At 59.3% G+C, this 20,093-nt stretch overlaps 2 protein-coding genes across 13 annotated transcripts in view; both read left to right on the plus strand.

Annotated features, from left to right (window-relative positions):
• Nucleotides 1–1,751, plus strand: part of ANKRD11 (ankyrin repeat domain containing 11) — a 183,347-nt gene extending 181,596 nt beyond the window's left edge. For 9 of the 10 annotated variants that reach the window (XM_047710062.1, XM_047710063.1, XM_047710059.1 and 6 more), the window contains one exon: nt 806–1,751. In XM_047710062.1, coding sequence (XP_047566018.1) covers nt 806–991 — 186 coding nt within the window. In that variant the 3' untranslated portion in view covers nt 992–1,751. The remainder of the gene's footprint in view (nt 1–805) is intronic. The other variant, XM_047710067.1, reaches the window with a different exon arrangement.
• A 13,725-nt stretch (nt 1,752–15,476) lies between these two features.
• SLC22A31 (solute carrier family 22 member 31) lies at nt 15,477–20,062 on the plus strand. 3 transcript variants are annotated; one of them, XM_047710124.1, is made up of 9 exons: nt 15,477–15,848; nt 17,168–17,271; nt 17,388–17,542; nt 17,809–17,977; nt 18,163–18,308; nt 18,395–18,509; nt 18,631–18,845; nt 19,150–19,261; nt 19,569–20,062. In XM_047710124.1, exons 1-9 carry the CDS (start codon nt 15,477–15,479, stop codon nt 19,867–19,869), a joined length of 1,689 nt encoding a protein of 562 aa, XP_047566080.1. In that variant the 3' UTR covers nt 19,870–20,062. The 3 variants fall into 3 exon arrangements, with proteins under 3 accessions (XP_047566080.1, XP_047566081.1, XP_047566082.1); XM_047710125.1 differs by having other exon boundaries at nt 18,401–18,509; XM_047710126.1 differs by lacking the exon at nt 15,477–15,848 and adding an exon at nt 15,872–16,642.
• Nucleotides 20,063–20,093: the final 31 nt, after the last annotated feature.

Genomic DNA, 20,093 nt, shown 5'->3' on the forward strand with positions numbered 1-20,093 from the left:
GGTGGTTTGCTTCCAGAAGACTCCGGATGGGGGAGGGTTTGCACCCCGATCCCCGCAGCACACTCGAAACAGCATCATTTTAAGGCAGACCCGACACGGACGCCCACCCGCTGTGCTTCTGTGCACGTCTGCGGAACGAGTCGGCCGTGAGGCGGTGGCCTGCCCGTGTGCACACACACCCTCTGCTCACACACCGCGCCTGACGCCGGGTCCCTTCCTGCCACCTCCTGCCCCGTCCCCCCTCGGTTGACCCCCTCAGAGTTGCCCTTCCAGCTCTCCCCTCCTGCCTGCCACACACAGCACACCGTGCACGGGACCACCGCCCTCATTTAGGGCCGAGTGCTAGGGTGCCGCAGTACGAAATGCCTCCGACCCTGGGTGTGATTTTTGGCGCCGGTCTGGCTCGGTGGGTAGAGCATGCGACTTCTGATCTCGGGGTCTTGAGTTCAAGCCCCACATCCGGCACGGAGCCTACTTAGAAAGTTTTTTCCAGAAAGGCATAATTTGCACTGCAGGTGAAACGGAGATCACCAGCCCTAAATGATTGTAAAATGAAAATAGCAAACAGCAGCCATCACTTTTCATTCAAAGCTGCTGTGAAACCAGGGGTTGGGGCACCACGGGGACGGGGACAGATGCCCATGTGGTGAGCAGTGCCGCCCGGCTGCGCGGGCACTGGGGGCGCTCAGGTGACCCGCGGTGGGGACTAGGCCCGGGAGCCGGCCTCGCTTGTGCGGCTGGTTGTGGGGGTTGCGGTCCCGGGCTCGAGCCTCTGCCCCCCTCACCTGCTGTGTCCCCCACGCAGACGTGTCTCCTGATGCGGCAGCAGCACGAAGCCGCGGCCCTCAACGCCGTGCAGAGGATGGAGTGGCAGCTGAAGGTCCAGGAGCTGGACCCCGCTGGGCACAAGTCCCTGTGTGTGAACGAGGTGCCCTCCTTCTACGTGCCCATGGTCGACGTCAACGATGACTTCGTGCTTCTGCCGGCCTGACGCACCGCGGGACGCCGCACAGGACAGGCGAGGGCCACACGCATCTGCCGGCACTGCTGCCCCGTCCAGCCAGTGGAGGGAGACCTGGTCCCTCATGTGGGGACGCCCGGGGAGAGACCCTGCACTTGGCCCCCCGGAGCGAGGCTCTTTTAAACCAGAGACGGCGGGAGGCCGAGGAGACCTCGGGGACACAGACGCGGACTCAGTGGCCCGGGGCTCTGCCCTCCCGCCGCAGCACGGGCATTTCGGGTGGTGCAGAACCGAGTGTATTTTTTAAAATTTCTTGCTCCATTCTGATCAACTAAAAGAAAATGAAGGCGTCCATGCCTCAGACACCGCGTCCTCCATGCCGGAGGGCAGGGAGAGCGCGGGCCTCGGCCGGGCTGGGAGGACACCGAGCGGGGGAAAGGCCCAGCCGCGCCGCCCGCCCGGACCGGACACGGACGCAGAGCCAGGACTCGGGTTGTGTTTTTAATGGGAGTCAAATCCACGTGGTTTGTATATTTTTTCCTTTAATCTTGGGCATTTTGTTTCTCTTTCTGAGAACATAACTTGAAACACTACAGAGCCAATAATCATATAAAAAGTGTACCCGGAAGCGCTGTACAGTTTTATACACACTCACAACGTACTTTGCTGCCTTCTAGATAATTTATTTTGCGACACATACTGCACAGTTGTAAATACCTCCTGTACTGTAACATCACTTCAGTTACGTGTAAAGAAATAAATAAATTAATTAAATGCTCTTTGTACACGACAGGACCCTCTCCAGGAGGGGCCGTCACACAGGACTGAGCTGAGGGGTCGCTCTGCGTCTTCAACTGTTCTCCTACCCAATTAGTAGCTTTTCATTTTAAAACACTGATTTTCCCTCCTTTCCTGCACGCCCCACCAAGCAGCACAGCTCACCAGGGAGAGGGGGAGCTGGGTGAGTCCCTGTGCACCAAGACCAGGGCAGGGGGCACAGGAGGACAGAGAGAGGCCCAACGGGATACCTCTAGCTGGCTGCCCCCCAGGGCCTGGCGGGAGTAGGAAGGAAACGAGACGAGGGTCACTCACGACTGGGGAAGTAGATCCTGGGCTGTGTGGCCTTGAAGAGACCCCTGCCTGGCCCTCTGCACCCAGAACGGGAGCCGCGCCCCCCCCACCCCGCGCCCAAGTTTCCACGTGGGGCTGGCAGATCTCACAGCGAGGTCACTGCTGATGCGGGGTCCCCACTGGGAGAGCCCCTGTGCTAGCCAGCCCCAGCTCGGAAGGCCAGAATGGGAGATGTGAGCCCCATTTCGCAAAGCAGAGCACGACCCCTGTGCTCCTCTCAGAGGAGGCCCTACAGGGATGGGATGGGGCTGGCCTGGGGCCACCTTCTGAACAAAGTGACTCCTTCCCAGAGACTGCCCTTGCCTCATCCAATCCTGGCTCACACAGTCGCCGCCGACCCCACCCCCCCAAACATGCTGGGCACTGGGGACAGGTGGGCGGAGACAGAGACCCGGGCATCAGGGTTTGGGGTTGACCCCCACCTCACGTTCTGGAATCCCTCACCCTCCTGTGTCCTGTACCTCCCCATGCAGCAGCAACTGCACGATGACCCCTGCAGAACGACCTGTGTCCTCGGGCTCCTCCAGTGTGGGGCACTGCGGGGAGCTGGGCCGGGCTCCCAAGTCCACACGGCACCCCACCCCGGAGGAGTCCGGTCTCTCCTCCCCTCGGTGCACATTCCCTCCAGGCTGGTACCTGCTCGGGTGCTTGCAGGGGAAGGGCGGAGAGAGCAGCAAAGCTCCAGCGCTCTGGGCATAAATTAGTTATTTTTCAAATCCTGGAGCTGTCATCTCCGTAACCCATCTTTTAAGATTTTTTGAGAGTGAGGAAGCCAGAGCAGAGGGAGAAGCAGGGAGCCCCACACAGGACTTGATCCCTGGGCCCTGGGATCACGACGCGCGCTGAAGGCAGATACTGCCCCGACGGAGCCCCCCGGGCGCCCTCAATAACCCAACTTAAGCCTGTGTCTTTCCTAAGCCCCGAACACCGCAGTGACTCGCACGGAGTCTTGCCGTCATCAGCTTCAGCCCCGGGGGCAGAGGTCCCAGACTCCCCGGACTCGCCGGCTGCGCATGTGCACTGGGGCTGGGGAGCTGCCTCCATGGGCCAGGCGTGGCGGTTGGGGACGGCCGGGGCTCCAGGCCTCTCAACTGCGTGGTGCTGGCGGTGGCCCCACAGGCTCGAGCCGTGGAGGCACAGAGCGCCCCGCTGTACCGCGATGCTCGAGCCTTTGGAGGGGGGCCGCACCCAGTGACCTCGCGGCGTCTGGTGCCGTCGTAAGATGGCAGGACAGGCTGGCTGTGGAGGGGGCCTGGTCCCCAAATAGTGAGTGGACACCTGAGGCTGTGTGACAGCTGGTGGCCTTGGCAGGAAAAGAGGGTTCCTTCACGTGAACCAAGCTGGCACGCGGGTATCTGGGCAGGCAGGCCCCGACAGCCAGCTTCCCTCCTCCCCTGACAGAGGGAAGAGGCACAGGGAACTGCCCCCATGTTTTCTTTATGTGGGGGACTTGCACCCAGGACGAGAAGCTGAGGGTCAGCACGGGAGCTCAGGGTGTGTGCGTGACACACCACGGCTGGGGCTTCGGGCTACTTCCTCCCCCAGCGGGTAGTGAGCGGCTCGCACCCTACAGCCACGCTTCTGGGCACAGAACCAAGAGAGCCCATGCTTACGGGTCCATCGCTTACAAACATCAACGCACCTGAATTATTTGTAATAAGAAAAAGGAAAAATAAAAGATAATTGCCATATACGTAGCAGGGCTTCTCAACCTCGTACTCCTTCTGTTTGGTCAGAGCAGTCTGCTGCGTCCTTTCTCCTGAACGACAGGTGTTCAGCCGCATGCGTGGCCTCCACCTGCTGTGGCCAGCAGCACCCTCCCAAGCTGTGACAGCCGCACCTCTGAGCATTGCCGGATGTTCCAGGGGCGGGTGGGGGGCGAACAACACCCGCGGGGAGCTGCTTAGATAGAACAACGGAGAGGAACACAGTCCTGTCACATGCACAGTTGTGTGGTACCGCTGGGTTTACGTAAAATTTAAAAAACTGCCATGTGAGCGGTCAGTCACTTGGGGGAGCACGTGAGCGTTCCAGGGGCTTCTGGTGATACTCTGTTTCCTGACCTTGGTATTGACTATGTGGTCGACTCTGTGATAACTTAACGGGTCGTAAATGTGTTTTTGGCACCTTTTTGTTACATGTCACAATCTAAAAACATTGAAAGAATTTTCTGCATTTCCTTGTGGAACTCAGGATGATATTCAAGGACATATTTTAGAAAATAGGATCCCAGATACCAAGTTAAAATGGCAATCTGAGCTACTTACCTCCCAATCAAAATCCCCCCAAAATTAGAACATGCAGAAAACCACCAAGTCAAAGTAGTCCTGGTAAAGACAATGTTTCTATCACAGATGAGAGCCTCAGAGAAATGGAGATTCATTTAATGGAAAATGCAGAAATTCCAGAATAGCAAAGTAAAAACCTTCAAAAATTTCTGTATCAGCCATAAGAACATGGGGTGGGGGGAGAGCTGTCAATGTCAAGATTATCCAGAACTTGGGAAATTAACCAAGTCTTGTTACAATCCAAGGAGTGATTATTCCAGAAAAAAAACAGCTGAATCTCTGTAGTGAGTTGTGTGTCATTTTAACTTTCCATATTTCCATTCCTCTCTCTCTTTCATGTTAGTCTTGAAGACCAGCAACCCAGCAGCCACCACGGGGAACAGCCTGAGTGAGGGTCTCCTCAGGTGTCCTCCCAATCTCCAGGACACTGTCACCATTTGACTTGTATGGCAGCTTCCCCAGAAAAGCCCCATTCCTGGGACTTACTTGACCTGACTTGAAATTCATTCACTGGGAAAAGACCTTTACCCCCAGAGGGTTTGTTGAAAACAATCAATGACAACTGTTTAATAATACAGCTGCCTGAGGGGATTGAAACCCCTGAGAGCAAACAAGAGCCTGGCCACAAAACTGACTAGATCTGGGGAATGAGGTGTCCATGGGTACACATATAAAGGCTCTGATGTAGAGGCCTTTTGGAAACAGGAAATGAAGGCTAATGCAGAGCTGTGACTGGCCAGAGCACTGAAGAGCCTTTGGGGTGTGGAAATCCTAGTGGATCAAAGCTTTTAAGGAAATCTGTCCAGTCACTGGCTCAGCAGCTAGCTAACAGCACAAAGATGTCACTGCCTACACACAACAGAGGATTGAGACTTTGCAGAATTGGTTCAGGAAAGTCACTAAATACAGCAGCAGCAGCTGCAACCAACCAACCAACCAACCAACCAACCAGCAAAATCTGGAGAATGGGGAACTGATTCCCAGAATCACCATTATATTATTTTAAAAGTCTACTTGTGAACAGAAAATGAGGAGATACACAAAGAAACAAAGTTTGACCCCAAATCAAGAAAAAAAAAATAGATACTGTTTTTGAGGAAGCCCAGAGGTTAAACCTACAACTTAAAGTCCACTTTGATCAATCACGTTCAAAGAACTAGATGCAACTATGTCTGGGACGGCCTGGGTGGCTCAGTTAAGCCTCTGCCTTCGGCTCAGGTCATGATCCCTGGGTCCTGGGATCGAGCCCCGCATCTCAAGCTCCCTGCTCAGCAGGGAACCTGCTTCCCTCTCTCTCTCTGCCTGCTTGTCTCTCTCTGTCAAATAAATAAATAAAATGTTAAAAAAAAAAAAGAAGAAGAAGAAGGGAGAGACCAGGAGACCAGCAGAATCTAGTTTTTAAAACTCGGATTCGACGATACGCCGCCTGCATGAGACCGAGCAGCAGCCGGCAGACGGGAAAGAACCGGACGGTTCCCAGTGGCACCTGGAGCCCTCGGCGCGCTCCCTCTGCAGACGGACGGACGAGCAAGCAGGAGATCGACGAGGGACCAAAGACGCAACACCGCATGCCAGCTCGCCCCCGGCCAGCACTCGGCACCGCGGCGAGCAGCACGTGCCTCTAAGTGACCACGGGGTAGCTTCCAGGAGAGACCAATGTGTGTGGCCACACATCAAGGCTCGGTAAGTGCAGAGAGACCGAGATAATACTGCGCACGTCCTCCAGCCACGATGGGAGGACATCAGAAATCAATACCAGGGAATCTAGAAAACTAAAAAATAGGTGGAAATTAAGCACCACACTCTTCAATAGTCCAAGAAGAAATTACAAGGGAAATTAGAAAATATTTTGAGGGACACACCTGGGTGGCTCAGTTGAAGTGTCTGACTCGACTTCGCCACAGGTCACGATGCCAGGGTCATGAGATCAAGCCCCGTGCCTTTCTCCGTGCTCAGCGGGGAGTCTGCTGCTCCCTCTCCCTGCCCCCTGCTCATGCTCTCTCTCTCTCAAATAAATAAATAACATATACATGTATAAATTGAAATAACGCAATAGGTAAAAATTTGAGCTTAACAAGAGGAGTGTGTGGGAGGGGTGCCTTCTGAGACCAGGAGCGGCTTTCTCTGCAGAGCCCTGCACCCCTGAGCTCGGCCACCCAGAGCAGGACCTGCACACATGCCTGGCGCCCCGAACACAGCGAGGGGCTGCAGTGCCGGCCCCCCGTCCACACCGAATGGCACAGCTCACCAACACACCACGGAGCTCACCCCTTCCGAGTGTTTACGATGATACATTTTAGGTTATGTTAATTTTAACATAACATAAAAAGAAGCAAAAACTGATAAAATTGCAAAGAGGAAGAGAGAAATCCATAATTTTAAAAACTTGAACACTTCTCTCATCAATAGAATAAGAGGCAGAAAATCAGCAAGGACATAGTAAATTCGAACAACACCGTCCACCAAACCGGCCTCACTGACCGCACAGAGCGCCCCCCACGATGGACGCTCCAGACGCGCCGCGCTCAAGCACGGAGAGCACTGGCCATGGTACAGGACACACATCGCCACCAGCTCAGAAGATGCGTGTCACACAAGATATGTTCTAATCTGCAATGGAATTGAATTACGAATCAGTAACAGAAAGATCTTTTTTTTTTTTTTAAGATTTTATTTATTCATTTGACAGAGAGAGATCACAAGCAGGCAGAGAGGCAGGCAGAGAGAGAGGAAGAAGCAGGCTTCTGAGCAGAGAGCCCGATGCGGGGCTCGATCCCAGGACCCTGAGACCATGACCCGAGCCGAAGGCAGCGGCTTAACCCGCTGAGCCACCCAGGTGCCCCCAGTAACAGAAAGATCTTTTAAAATCTCCGAATATTTGGGAACTAGACAATACCCTCCTTCAAAGGCCTTGGGTCAAGGAAGCAGTCAGATGGGAGCCCCAAAGCCTGGCCTTTGACAAGGGCGATAAAACGGATACATCTCACCAAAAACAAAAAAAACCCTGAGAAATCTCTAGCCAGACAACTCTTTTTTTTTTTTTTTTTTAAGATTTTATGTATTTGCCAGAGAGAGCACACCATAGAGCACGAGCAGGGGGAGCCACAGGGAGAGGGAGGGGGAAGCCGGCTCCCCGCTGAGCAGGGAGCCCGACGCGGGACTCGATCCCAGGACCCTGAGATCACGACCCGAGCCAAAAGCAGACGATTAACTGACTGAGGCACCCAGGCATCCCTAGCCAGACTATTCAGAAAAAAAAAAAAAAAAAAAGGGTAAGGACACAAATTACCAGTATCAGGAATAAGAGAAGTGACATCACTAAAGATTTTCTGGATGTTAAAAGAATAATGAAGAATTTTCAGTAAGAACTTTCATATCAAACATTCAGCAACTTAGGGGCGTCTGGGGGGCTCAGTGGATTAAAGCCTCTGCCTTTGGCTCAGGTCATGACCTCAGGGTCCTGGGATCGAGTCCCACGTCGGGCCCCCTGCTCGCGGGGAGCCTGCCTCTCTCTCTCCCCACCCAAGAAACAGCATCCATGGAAAACCTACAGCTAACATCACACTTAATGGTGAAAGACAGTGTTTAGCCCCTGAGGCCAGGAGGAAGGTGAGGGCCCCATCCTCACCGTGTCCGTCCAGCACTGGACTGGCCCACCCTGCCCGCACAGCGCAGCCACCGCATTCCTGGGAACGAAGCCTGCGGGTCTGCGTCTCTAGGCACCATCTCTGCCTGCTGAAAGGTCCCTGCCACCGTCCCCAGCGCCACTGGATGTGAGACCGACGCACACACCCCGTGCACCTCACGGCGCTGCCCTGCAGGAGCAAACCGGAGCGACGGGAAGCCGCCCCTTCCTCCCGCCGCGGGCCTGAAAGTCGGCTGCCCCGACCGCGCCGAGAACGGACGAGCGGGTGCGGGACGAGCCTGTGCGGTGGGAGCACGACCCGGCCCAAGTGCCTGGGAACGAGCTTGTGCAAGCGACACCGATGTGACGTCACAAATGCGCTGGAGAAAACCCCAGAGCCCAGCACCCCGTGAGGCAGTGATTCAGCAAAGCCAACCAAAGCAGAATCACGTTCCGAAGCCCGGGCTCTAAGTGACAAACCTGTAACCAACAGGAACACTTAGCACAGAAACAAGTTTGGTACCAGGGCGGACGGAGGACACTGCAGAGACCTCGTAGGAAGTGCCCGGAGCCCTTCCCCAGCTCCCAGCTAACCCCGAGCCGGGAAGCCGCCCGGAGCAGCTGTTCCGACCCCACGGTCAAGACGCGCGCTCGCACAGATGAGGCCCCGTCCGTCCCCCGCACGACAGCACCTGCCGCGTCCCCCGCTCCGGGCGGTGCCCTCGTCCCCACGGGGCTTGCGAGAGAACGGGGCGCGGCGAGGACCCTGAGCTCCAGGCACGGGTCCCGCGTCTGATGGCTCACCGCCATTTGGGGTCACATAAGACCCAGAAAAAGGACAGTGGTCACAGTTCCACCCTCCACGGGCTGAGGGGACTCTCTGGAGACAGAGGAGCTAGTGTCCGTTTTCTGTCGGTGCCACGTTCCCGCTGCACACGCTGGGCCGAGGGGGGTGGTGACGTGCGAGGAGGTCGGCGTCAGGCTGACCGCAGAGTCACAGACACTGCAGCCGCTGCACAAGGCAAGGGCTATATCCGGGCGCCCGGGGGGCTCGGTCTGTGAAGCGTCCACCTTTGGCTCAGGTCACGATCCCGGGAGCCCGGGGTCGAGCCCAGCATCGGGCTCTCTGCTCAGCGGGGAGCCTGCTTCCCCCTCTGCGGCTCCCCCTGCTTGTGCTCGCACGTTCTCTCTCTCTCTGGCAAAGAACAAATAAAATCTTAAAACTAAAACAAAAAAACCAAAAACCGGGAACATACACTTGGCAGAAATCACTTGGCAGTCACAGATGCACAAACCCAGCCTTCGAGATTAGCAGCCCGTTAGGGCTCCCGCGGGGCTGTCAGGTCAATGTCTGACTCTTGATTTTGGCTCAGGTCATGATCTCAGGGTCATGAGACTGAGCCCTGGGTCAGGCTCCACACTGAGCATGGAACCTGCCCAATATCTTCTCCCTCCCTCCCTCTCTGCCCCTCCTTCCCCCGCAAATGCTGTCAATCTCTCTGTCAAAACAAAACAAAACAAAACTGAGCAAACCTTCAAAAATGAGTAAATATGCTTTCCAGAGTTAACACAGCATAATACTCAAAAAAGCTACTTCTCAGCAAACTATAAAACAGGGACGCCTGGGGGCTCAGTTGGTGAAGCATCCGCCCTTGGCTCAGGTCATGATCCCGGGGTCCTGGGATCGAGCCCCACATTAGGCTCCTGCTCAGTGGGGAACCTGCTTTTCCCTCTGCACCTCCCCCTGCTTGTGCTCTCTCTCTCACTCACTCTTTCTGCCAAGTAAAATAAATAAAAATCTAAAAAAAAATTATAAAAAAGCAAAAGACAGGAAAATACATCTCATTCATAAAGGGAAATTACTGTTTATTAATTTTTCAGAGATGGAGAGAGGGGGCAGGCAAAGGGAGAGAGAGATGATCCCAAGAAGGCTTCTCTGCCCAATGCAGGGCTCAATCCCACAACCCTGAGATCGTGACCTGAGCCCAAATCAAGAGTCAGACATGCTGGGGCGCTCAGTGGGTTTAGCCTCTGCCTTCGGCTCAGCTCATGATCTCAGGGTCCTGGGACTGAGCCCTGCATCGGGCTCCCTGCTCAGCAGGAAGCCGGCTTCTCCCTCTCCCACGCCCCCTGCTTGTGTTCCCTCTCTCGGTATGTCTCTGTCAAATAAATAAATAAAATCTTTAAAAAAAAAAAAAAAGAGTCAGACACTCAACTGACTGAGCCACCCAGGTGCCCCATTCTGTGGGGTTTCAACTCCTCTTTTCCTACAGTACTTAATAGGCAAATGCACAAAATCGTTACAATGTGTGTCCGGTGGTCCCGAAGATGCAGACATACACGGTACCATAACAACGCAAGGAGACACAGACACACGTGGGCTGAGTGTTCGGATGCTTCTGGAAACAATGGGTATTGTTCATACCGGTGTGTCCCAAGTGCAGCCCTGGCTGTCATAAGGTGTTGACTGCAAGCCCCGAGGTAGCCACTAATGAACAACGAAGAACTTACAGAAAGAGAAAGAAAAAGGGAACTAAGTATGTTTTATTTATTTATTTGAGGGAGAGCAAGAGCGAGAGTGCGTATGGGCAAGGAGGAGGGGCAGAGAGAGGGAGAAGCAGGCTTCCCGCTGAGCAGGGGCCCAACGTGGGGCTCGATCTCAGGAGGGGCCGTGACCCGAGCTGAAGGCGGACGCGCCACTGACGGAGCCCCCCATGCGCCCCGAGATGGTACATTTTAAAAATCAACTAAATACAAAGACAGTAATGAAGGAGCTGAGCAACAACAACAAACATCGAAGACTGGGAACAAGTAAGTGGTAGAAGTCAATCCAGAAGAGAACGGGGTGGTCTTACAAGCCTCGGACAAAATGGAATATAACTTAAAAATGGTCACAAGAATCTAAGGAAGACATTTATATTAATCTTGGAAGTCCAGTCTGTCAAGGAAATGGAAAAATTACAGCCATATAAACACTGAACAGCAGAACCCCCAAAACAGAGGGCCCCAAACCCAGCAGAACGGAGGAGAGACTCGGACAGCCCCACGACAATGGCTGCACGGGGGTTCCCCATTTCCATACGGACCGAGCGACCAGGCGGCAATGTGTGAAGGACGGCGAGCGCCAGCAGACGCCCACAGGACACCCCCCACACCCGCCAAACCAACATCTTCTCAAGTGCACATGGGACCTCCTCAGGGACAGACCCCCGGCCACACCGAACAGTAAGCCCCCGTAAGCTTAAAAAGACTGGGATAATACGGGTCTTCTCCGCCTGCAATGGACGGGAGCAGCGGAAAATTCCAAACACGCGCAGGTTCAAGCCGCGCTCTGAAACGACCTAGGACCCAAAAGACAAGCCGCAAGGGAAGTTGTAAAGATGCTCGAAGACTAGAGAAACAGTTACAGGATGCAACAGAGGCCTTGTGGGGGAGAGTCAGATCTATAAATGCCTACTGCATAGAAGAGACCGTAACCTAACTTCACACCTGCAGGAACAAGAAAAAAAGAGCAAACTAAACCCAAAGCCAGCAGCGGTGAGAAGAGAGGCGAGGGGATCCGTGAGGGGCGGCCCACCGCCAGGGAGCGCGTCGCACCCGGCACGGGTCCCACCAGCGCTGCAGGAGACGCGTCCCTGCACGTGGCCGCCACCGCTCTACCACCCCAACCGAGGAAGGGAGGCCGCCCCCTTCTCCAGCAGTAGCTCAGCCCACGGGGGCCCCTACACTTCCAGCTCCCGTTTACTCCAAAGGACTCTGAGTTCTCAACAGCCCCTCCAACCCCTCCTTTCCCCCATGGAAAGGCCACCTCTGCTTTGTTCCCGGATTTGCCTTTATTCCAGAATAAAACCATTTTTGCTGGTAAAGTAACTGTTAGTTTTATTTTTAAGTTTAACACTGGAGATAAATAAAATGAAAAATAGAAAGAGAACCAACAAAACAAGTTGGTTGGATAATTCTTTATATGGGCTGAGAAAAAACAAGACTCAAATTACCAAAATTGGAAGTGAGGGGCGCCTGGGTGGCTCAGTGGGTTAAGCCTCTGCCTTCCGCTCAGGTCATGATCTCAGGGTCCTGGAATCGAGTCCCGCATCGGGCTCTCTGCTCAGCGGGGAGCCTGCTTCTCCCTCTCTCTCTGCCTCTCTACCTACTGTGACCTCTGTCTGTCAAATGAATAAAATCTTTAAAGAAACAAAATTGGAAGTGAATAAGAAAACATTACTGGATCTTACAGAAATAAAAAAAGATAAGAAAATACAATGAAAAATTAAATGCAACCATATTAGAAATCCTATGAAATGGACACATTCCTAGAAACACACAAATTACTGAAACTGACCCCAGAAGCAACAGAAAATCCAAACATGCCCTATAATAAGAGACTAAATGAGTAATCAACAACATCCCACAAAAGGAAAGCCCAGGACCAGACGGCTTTGTGGGTCAACCCTACCAAATGTTAAAGAATTAGCACCAACGCACCCCAACCTCTCCCAAACGAAAGGAAGGGACACCCTAGGACTCATTCTGTGAGGCCACCATAACCCTGACAACAAAGTCAGACAAAGACATCACCAGGGGAGAAAATGATAAATCAGTATCTTAAGAATACAGACGCAAATATTCTCAAGAAAATACTAGGGAATAGAATCCAGCAACATATTAAAATAATTAGGGGCGCCTGAGTGGCTCAGCGGGTTAAAGCCTCTGCCTTCGGCTCAGGTCGTGATCCCAGGGTCCTGGGATCAGGTCCTGCTTCGGGCTCCCTGCTCTGAGGGAAGCCTGCTTCTCCCTCTCTCTCGCCCCCTGCTTGTGTTCCCTCTCTCAGTGTCTGTCAAATAAAGAAATGAATAATGTTTTAAAAAATTAGACATCAGGGCGCCTGGGTGGCTCAGTGGATTAAGCCGCTGCCTTCGGCTCAGGTCATGATCTCAGGGTCCTGGGATCGAGTCCCGCATCAGGCTCTCTGCTCAGCGGGGAGCCTGCTTCCCTCTCTCTCTCTCTCTCTCTCTCTCTCTCTCTGCCTGCCTCTCCGTCTACTTGTGATCTCTCTCTGTCAAATAAATAAATAAAATCTTTAAAAAAAAAGTTAGACATCATGATCATGTGGGATTTATCCGAGGAATACAAGGACGGCTCAACTACAAAAATCAATTAATGCGGTATACCACATTAATAGAAGAAAGGGAAAAATTCAAAATCACTTCATTTCATGATAAAAACATCGAAATTAGAAATGGAAAGAAAATACTCAAAATGATACTGGAAAAACCCAAAGCTGGTATCACCCTGGTGGTGTACAGAAAGCTCCCCTTCTCAAATCAGGAACAAGACAAGGCCGCCCATTTTCACCACTTCCGTTATAGCCGCTCGAAGCCCCAGGGGGGCAACTTGGCCGAAAAAGGAAGAAAAGTATCTGTAATTGTAGGTAGCATACGATATGTGGAAAATCCTTAAAAAGTCCACAAACGCACACAACGTCCGAGATGCGAACGACATTGCAGAGGGCCTGGGCAGCTCCGTTAAACATCCGACTCTTGGTTTCGGCTCAGGTCTTGAACTCGGGTCACAAGGTCGGGCCCCGCACCCCGCTCCGCGCGGGCATGGAGCCTCCTTAAGAGAACGACAAGTTCGGCCAAACTGTGACATACGGGGTCGGTGCCCTAAAGATCCCTACTCCTACGCGCTAGCGCTGAGCGCGGGAACGGAGCTCAACTGTCGCGCACAACAGCATCCAACGACCACAACACGTTAGAAGTGGGTTCGCTCAGGGAAGTGCACCGCGCGCCCCAGCCCGAACTTGCGGGGAGAAATGGAAGCTGTGGTCGCGGAGGGGTTCGCGCTTCGTTCAGCGCGGGCCCCACCAACGCCTCAGCGCCTCTCGGCAAGCCCAGAAAGGGTGACCGTCAAGCTCCCACGACTCGCCACGACCCCCAGGAGCGCGGCCCGTCGTGCCGGAGGCGAGCGGCAGGACGTGCGGGGCAGCTGCGGCCCTGAGAGCCTGCGGCGCAGCGGCGCGGGGGGCTGGGCCGGGGAAGCGGGGGGCTGGGCCGGGGAAGCGGCTGCCTCCGGAGGGCTCGGGTCCCGGGTGCCGGGTCGAGCCCCGCGGCCGGCTGTCCGCTCCGCGGGGGCCGGGCTTCCCCCTCCCTGCCGGCCTCCCGGCCGACTTGACGTCCGTCTGTCTGATAAACCGGCCGAGAGCCGACGCGCAGGCCGGCCCGCGACCCGGACACCGCGCGACCGGAGTCACCGCAGCGGCGAGCACGCGACCGTGCAGTGTCCACGGGCGAAACACCGAGGCCAGACGCCCGCAACAATAACGGGAGCCGGACCAAGCCCGAGTCCCGGCACCGACGTCCTGAAGCGCTGGGCGGAGGCCGGAGCGGACGGCGGTGTCGGTCCCGGCCGGCGACAGGACTGCGGGGGCCGTCGAGCCCGGGACAGCCGCGCGCATCCGTGCCGGGCAGGCCGGGGCCCGCGCGCAGAGCGGCCGGGAGCGGCCGGGGCGGCGCAGGGAGCGCAGCGGCTCTTCCGCGGACCCGCCGGCCACTCGCTCGGAGACCGGCCGCGCCGGGAGCCGCTGGGGGCCGGACGCCGCTACCCGCGGGCCTGGGACGGCGGCGACGCCGCGGGCTCCCAGACGCTCCCGCGCGCCCTCGTCCCGCCGCGCGCGCCCGCAGGGTCCGGGGCACACCCCGCCGTGGGGAGCGCTCGGCCCGGTCCGCTCGCGGAGCCCAGCGCGTCCCCGAGCCCCGGCGTCCCGCGAACGTCGTCAACAGCCCGCGCGTCCCCGCAGCCGTAGCCCCGCGCCGACCGCCCGCGCCGCTCACCTCAGGCCTGCGGAGGAAGACCCCGGCCGGTCCCGCGCCGCGCTCCGCTGCGGCCACATTCCGGCTCCGGGGGGCAGCGGCTCCCCCCCGCAAAGCAGCACCGTCCGGCCGCCACGCGCTCCTGAGCGCCCCGACGGCCCCGCAGGCCACGCCTCCGCGCGAGGACGCCGCGCCCGCCACGCCTCCGACCACGCCCCTGGGCCCGAGTGCCCCTCCTGCCTGCCACGCCTCCGGCCACACCCCCACCGGCCCCTCCCTTCGGCCACGCCCTCGCACGAACGCCCGGTCGAGTGTGTCCCCGCACGCGGACGTCCCGCCCATCATGCCTCCGGCCACGCCCCCGCACGCGCGCCCCTCCTGTCGACCACGCCCCTGCACGAGGACGCCCTGCCGGCCACGCCCCCGACCCGTCCCCCGCACGCGCGCCCCGCCGGCCACGCCCTTCGACCACGCCCCCGAGCGAGGACGCCCCGCCGGCCACGCCCCATGGCCCCGCCCGGCCTCCACGTGCCGCCGCCGCCGCGCCTCCGCAATCCCCGCGGCGGCGGCGAGGGCGCGGCGCCCCTCCCGGTTCCCGCTCCCAGGCCCCGCCCCTTCCTCCCTAGGCCCGGGGCCCCGCGCGGCCGAGCGCAGAGGCGCTGATGGAGGCGGAGGCGCGGGCTCTGCGCGTGGCCGGGGGCTTCGGCCGGGCCCGGCGCCTGCTGGCCGCCGCCTCGTGGCTGCCGTGCGTGGCGCTGGGGCTGGCGCTGGGCTCGGGTCCGCTGCTCACCGCGCTGCCGCCGCACCACTGCCGGCCGGACCCCGCGCTGCTGCCCCCCGCGCTGCGCGCCCTCCGCGGGCCCGCGCTGCTGGACGCCAGCGTGCCCCGCCTGGGCCCTGCGCGCGCCCCGAGCCCCTGCCTGCTGCTGCGCTACCCCGAGCCCGCGGCCCGCCCCAACGGCACGCGGCCCTGCACGCGCGGCTGGCACTACGCGCTGCCCGCCGCCGGCCTGCTGCGCAGCCCGGTCACCGAGGTGCGCCCCCGGCCCGCGGCGCCCCGCCTCCCCCTCCCCCCTTCCCGCCCCGCCCTGCCCGCACCTTCTCCGTCCCCCTGTCTCCTGCCCGCGGCCTGCTGGGGCTGTTCGCGGGGCTCCTAGTTGGGGTAGACGGTGCCACAGGGGCCCCGGAAGGCAGGGGCCAGGCCTGCTGGCGGCACCTGCCGCCCGAAGCGTGCCAGTGTGGGCCGGCGGCCTGGAGGAAGAGGCGTTCGGTGGACGGTAGGAGCGCAGAGCGGCCAGGGGGTCCGCGGTGCGTGGCGCTGCGGGGCCAACGAACGGAGCGAGCTGTGGCTTGGGGCCGTGTAGGTGTCGAAACGGAGTCCCCGAGATAGGAGGCTTTGAATCCTGGCGGCCCGCAGCGCAGCAAGCCTTCCCCCCTCCGCACCCGCAGGGGCCAGCTGGACGGAGCGGGAGTGGGGGCACTTCAGGGGTCTCTGGGAAGAGATGGGAGGGGGCGGCTGGGACCTCCCAGGTCCCTCTCCCTCGCCTCCGTCCCTTGGGCTGGGACCTGCCCAGCTGGGCTTCCCTCCCGGCCTCTGTCCCACTGCCCTGAACTGTTCCTGGGAGGATTGGCCCCAGTGCAGAAACTGGGACAGGGTTGCCACATCCCTGCCTGGAGTCCTGAAACCGCCCGGGCTTCTCCTCCTCCGCCCGCTGTGTTCCCGTCGCACCTGCCCTTCTGTTGGGACACAGACCAGTCAGCGCCCCACCAGCTTCCGTGAATGTTTGGTTTTTAAACTAGAAACTCGGATGTAGTGTGACTCAAAGTGGTATGTTAGGTCTGGGAACCAGGCGTGGACACCTGGGAGGAGAGGCGGGGAAGGGTGAGACTGAGGTCAAGGGCCCTTGCCAGGAAAAGCAGGTGAGCCCAGCCCTCCAGCCTGTTCCTGGAGTCACTCTTGAGATGAGCAGGTCAGGGGGGAAGTGAGGGCGAGGGCCTCGGCCCCGCGGTGGGAAGCTCAGACCTGTGAAGAGTCCCCTGAGGCTGCAGAGAGGTGAGTGGAACCAGCCCAGAGAAAAACAGAACAGACGTGGGGCTCCAGGTGGGTGTCCCGAGGACCCCTGTCCTTGCCCTCTGGGGCTTCAGACCAGGAATTGTTCAGATCTCAGCGGAGGACTACCAGAGTCAGGAGGGTGTGCTTTGTGACCTTGAGCAAGTCACTCGCCCGCTCTGTGCCTCAGTTTCCCCCATCTCCAGAGAGGAGTTGGAGCCCTTGGCAGCCTGACCCTCCGGGAACTCCAGCACGGGGGAGGGTGGGCCTGGCCAGCCCACAGGTGACTGGTGTTCCCCGTAGTGGAACCTCGTGTGTGAGGACGGCTGGAAGGTGCCCCTGGAGCAGATGAGCCACTGCCTGGGCTGGCTGCTGGGCTGTGTCCTCCTTGGTGCAGGCTGTGACCGGTGAGGAGCTGGCCTTTTCCTCTACCCTAGCTGTCCTCCCCTCATGCCCTGGAGGGTCTAGCTAGGTCCCCAAGCCGTCTGACCCTCAGCCACATGTGTTCCCTGCCGCGCCCCAGGTATGGACGTCGGGCTGTGTTTGTGGCCTCCCTGGTGCTGGCCACAGGCCTGGGGGCCAGTGAGGCCCTGGCCGCCAGCTTTCCTGCCCTGGTGGCTCTGAGGCTGCTTCATGGGGGGTCCTTGGCGGGCTTTGGCCTGGCCCTGTACGTGGCTCGTGAGTACCGTGGGGTGCTTCTGGGGGGCACCCCCTCGGGCAAGGCCAGCCACTCAGCTGCAGGGCCAAGTCCGGGGACTGGGGAGGCCCCTCTGACACCCCCACTGAGGGCCCTTCTTGTGAAGGCGGGAGGGGCACCGTCTGTTCTGTGAGCTCTGCTGGTGGTGGGAAGGGCTGGGGGCTGGAGGAGTCCACGACTGGTGCCCCTCGGCCCCGGACAGAGCAGCTGTCCCAGAACGCCTTGGTCTCAGGCTGTTTCTGCTCAGGTCTGGAGCTGTGTGACCCCCCTCACCGCCTGGCATTCTCCATGGTGGGTGGCCTCTTCTCGGTGCTGGGCACCCTGCTGCTGCCCGGCCTGGCCCTGCTCGTGCAAGACTGGCGCCTTCTGCAGGGGCTGAGCGCCCTGGTCACGGGGCTCTTGCTCCTGTTCTGGGGGTAAGTGTGGGGGTAGATGGTTCCAGAAGAGCGGTAGAGACCACGTGTGTCGTATCCCTCCATGCATGTGGGAATGGGACAATGACCCAGGAAGCCGTGGCATGACCCCTGGGTCCTGGGCAAGGGCGTTGGCCTTGGCCAGCCCTCCAGAGAGGACCCGTGGGCAACCTCAACCGACCCTGCAGGTTCCCATCGCTGTTCCCGGAGTCTCCCCGCTGGCTGCTGGCCACGGGACAGCCAGCCCGAGCCGGGAAGATCCTGGGGCACTTTGCGGAAGCCGGGGGTGTGGACCCCGAGGACAGCTCGGAGGAGGAGAGCTCCCTGGCTATGGGTAACGCACCAGCCAGGAGAAGGGAGGTGCGGGAGAAGGGAGGAGAAGGGTCAGCCTCTCACGTGTGCCCCTTCCTGTCCCCGGAGGCACAGAACTGGATATGCTGGGTGCAGGGGGCCCCCAGCCCCAGTACCACTCCGTCCTGGAACTCCGGCACACCTGCGTCGCCTGGAGGAACGGACTCATCCTCGGCTTCAGTTCGTGAGGAGGAGAGGGCGTGGGCGGGCCAGCAGTCCCGGAGCCTCCTCCCAGGCTGGGTCTTGGCCACCAGAGTCCCCAGGCCGGTAGTGCCTTAGCTCCGCCCTTCCTTCCTCCCTCTCAGGCTGAGCTGCGGGGGCATCCGAGCCAGCTTCCTGCGCAGCCTGACCCCGAGGGAGCCCACCTTCTACCAGCCCTACTTCCTGGGCGCTGGCCTGGAAGCAGGAGCCAGCGTGTTCCTGCTGCTGACGGGGGACCGCTGGGGACGACGCCCAGTCCTCTTGCTGGGCACCCTGGCCATGGGCTTGGCGTCCCTGTTGCTCCTAGCCGGGACCCAGTGTGAGTGTGCAGAGGCTGAGGGTCTGACTGCCATGGGGTGCTGGGATCGGCCCTCTCCTGGGCCCACGAGAGAGGCACAGGTATTGGGGTGATGCTGTGCCGTTTACTCCACTCACATCCCCACCGTGTACCCAAACCAACACCCAAAGGATCCCATGGGAAGGGGCTCAATAGAAGGGTCTGGTTCGAGTAGGGGCGGCTGGGAAGTCCTGACACTGGCCACCCGGCACAGGGCACGCGTCATGGTGAAAGGCTGGGAGGCCAGGCCCCGTGGGCAATGTGGGAGCCTTCTCCTCCTCCCCAGACCTGCCAGAATGGACCCTGCTGTCCCTCTCTGCCCTGGGCCTCCTGGCCTCCCAGGCCGTGTCGGCTGTCAGCGCGCTCCTCGCCGCAGAGGTTCTCCCCACGGTGATCAGGTGCGGCTGCTCCCCGACCCGCCCGCTGCCCCGACTTCACACCGGCCCTTCCCCAGGGGCACAGGGGACCCTGGTCACAGGAGGGAGTGGAGCTGGCGGGCAGACTTGAGGCAGCCCCCAGAGAGCACAGAATCCCAGGGGATCAGCCAGGTTCTCATTTCCTGATGAAGAGCACAAAACGTTCCAGGACCGGGAGGAGACCCCGTTCCACAAACACTTCTGAGTTTGGTTTTCCCGGGGCCCCCACACTGTGCCCCCTGCCCCGTCCCCCGGGTAGCCCCCCAATGCCGCACACTCTCTCCCGCAGGGGGGCCGGGCTGGGCCTCGTGCTGGGGGCCGGCTTCCTGGGCCAGGCGGCCGCCCCCCTGGCCGACCTGCCGGGCCGGCGCGGCTTCTTCCTGCACCACGTGGTGTTCGCCGCCTTCGCGGTCCTGGCCCTGCTGCTTGTGCTGCTGCTGCCCGAGAGCCGCGGCTGCGCGCTGCCCGTGTCGCCGCGGGACGCCGACCGCCTGTGCCGCGCCCCCCTCCGCCGCCCGGGCCCGGCCCGCCTGCCGCTGCTGCCGCCCATCCCCTGCGCGGTGGGGCAGCCGCTGGCCCAGGAGAACTGAGCGCAGCCCCCTCCGGCGGGCGGCTGTGACCCAAGGCGGAGCCCCCACCCCCTGGAGCCCCCGTCGCTCAGCACCCCCGCCCCATGTGGAGGATGAAGGCGGCACCGTGGAGCTTGGCGTCCTCGCTGCTCTTTCCCGCGGCCCCGGGCCACCCGCTCCGTGCAGCTGACTCCCGCCAGCCCCACACCCTGGGGGACGGCCCTGTGTGGCAGACAGTTGGGGGG

Source organism: Lutra lutra, chromosome 17 (genome assembly GCF_902655055.1).
Source record: "Lutra lutra chromosome 17, mLutLut1.2, whole genome shotgun sequence".
Classification (NCBI taxonomy): domain Eukaryota; kingdom Metazoa; phylum Chordata; class Mammalia; order Carnivora; family Mustelidae; genus Lutra; species Lutra lutra.

Coding starts and splice junctions, on each gene's coding strand:
- SLC22A31 (XM_047710124.1), top strand. CDS start 15,477: ATGGAGGCGGAGGCGCGGGCTCTGCGCGTGGCCGGGGGCTTCGGCCGG. Junction 17,543..17,808: donor CCTGGCCCTGTACGTGGCTC/GTGAGTACCGTG, acceptor GTTTCTGCTCAG/GTCTGGAGCTGTGTGACCCC. Junction 17,978..18,162: donor CTCTTGCTCCTGTTCTGGGG/GTAAGTGTGGGG, acceptor CCGACCCTGCAG/GTTCCCATCGCTGTTCCCGG.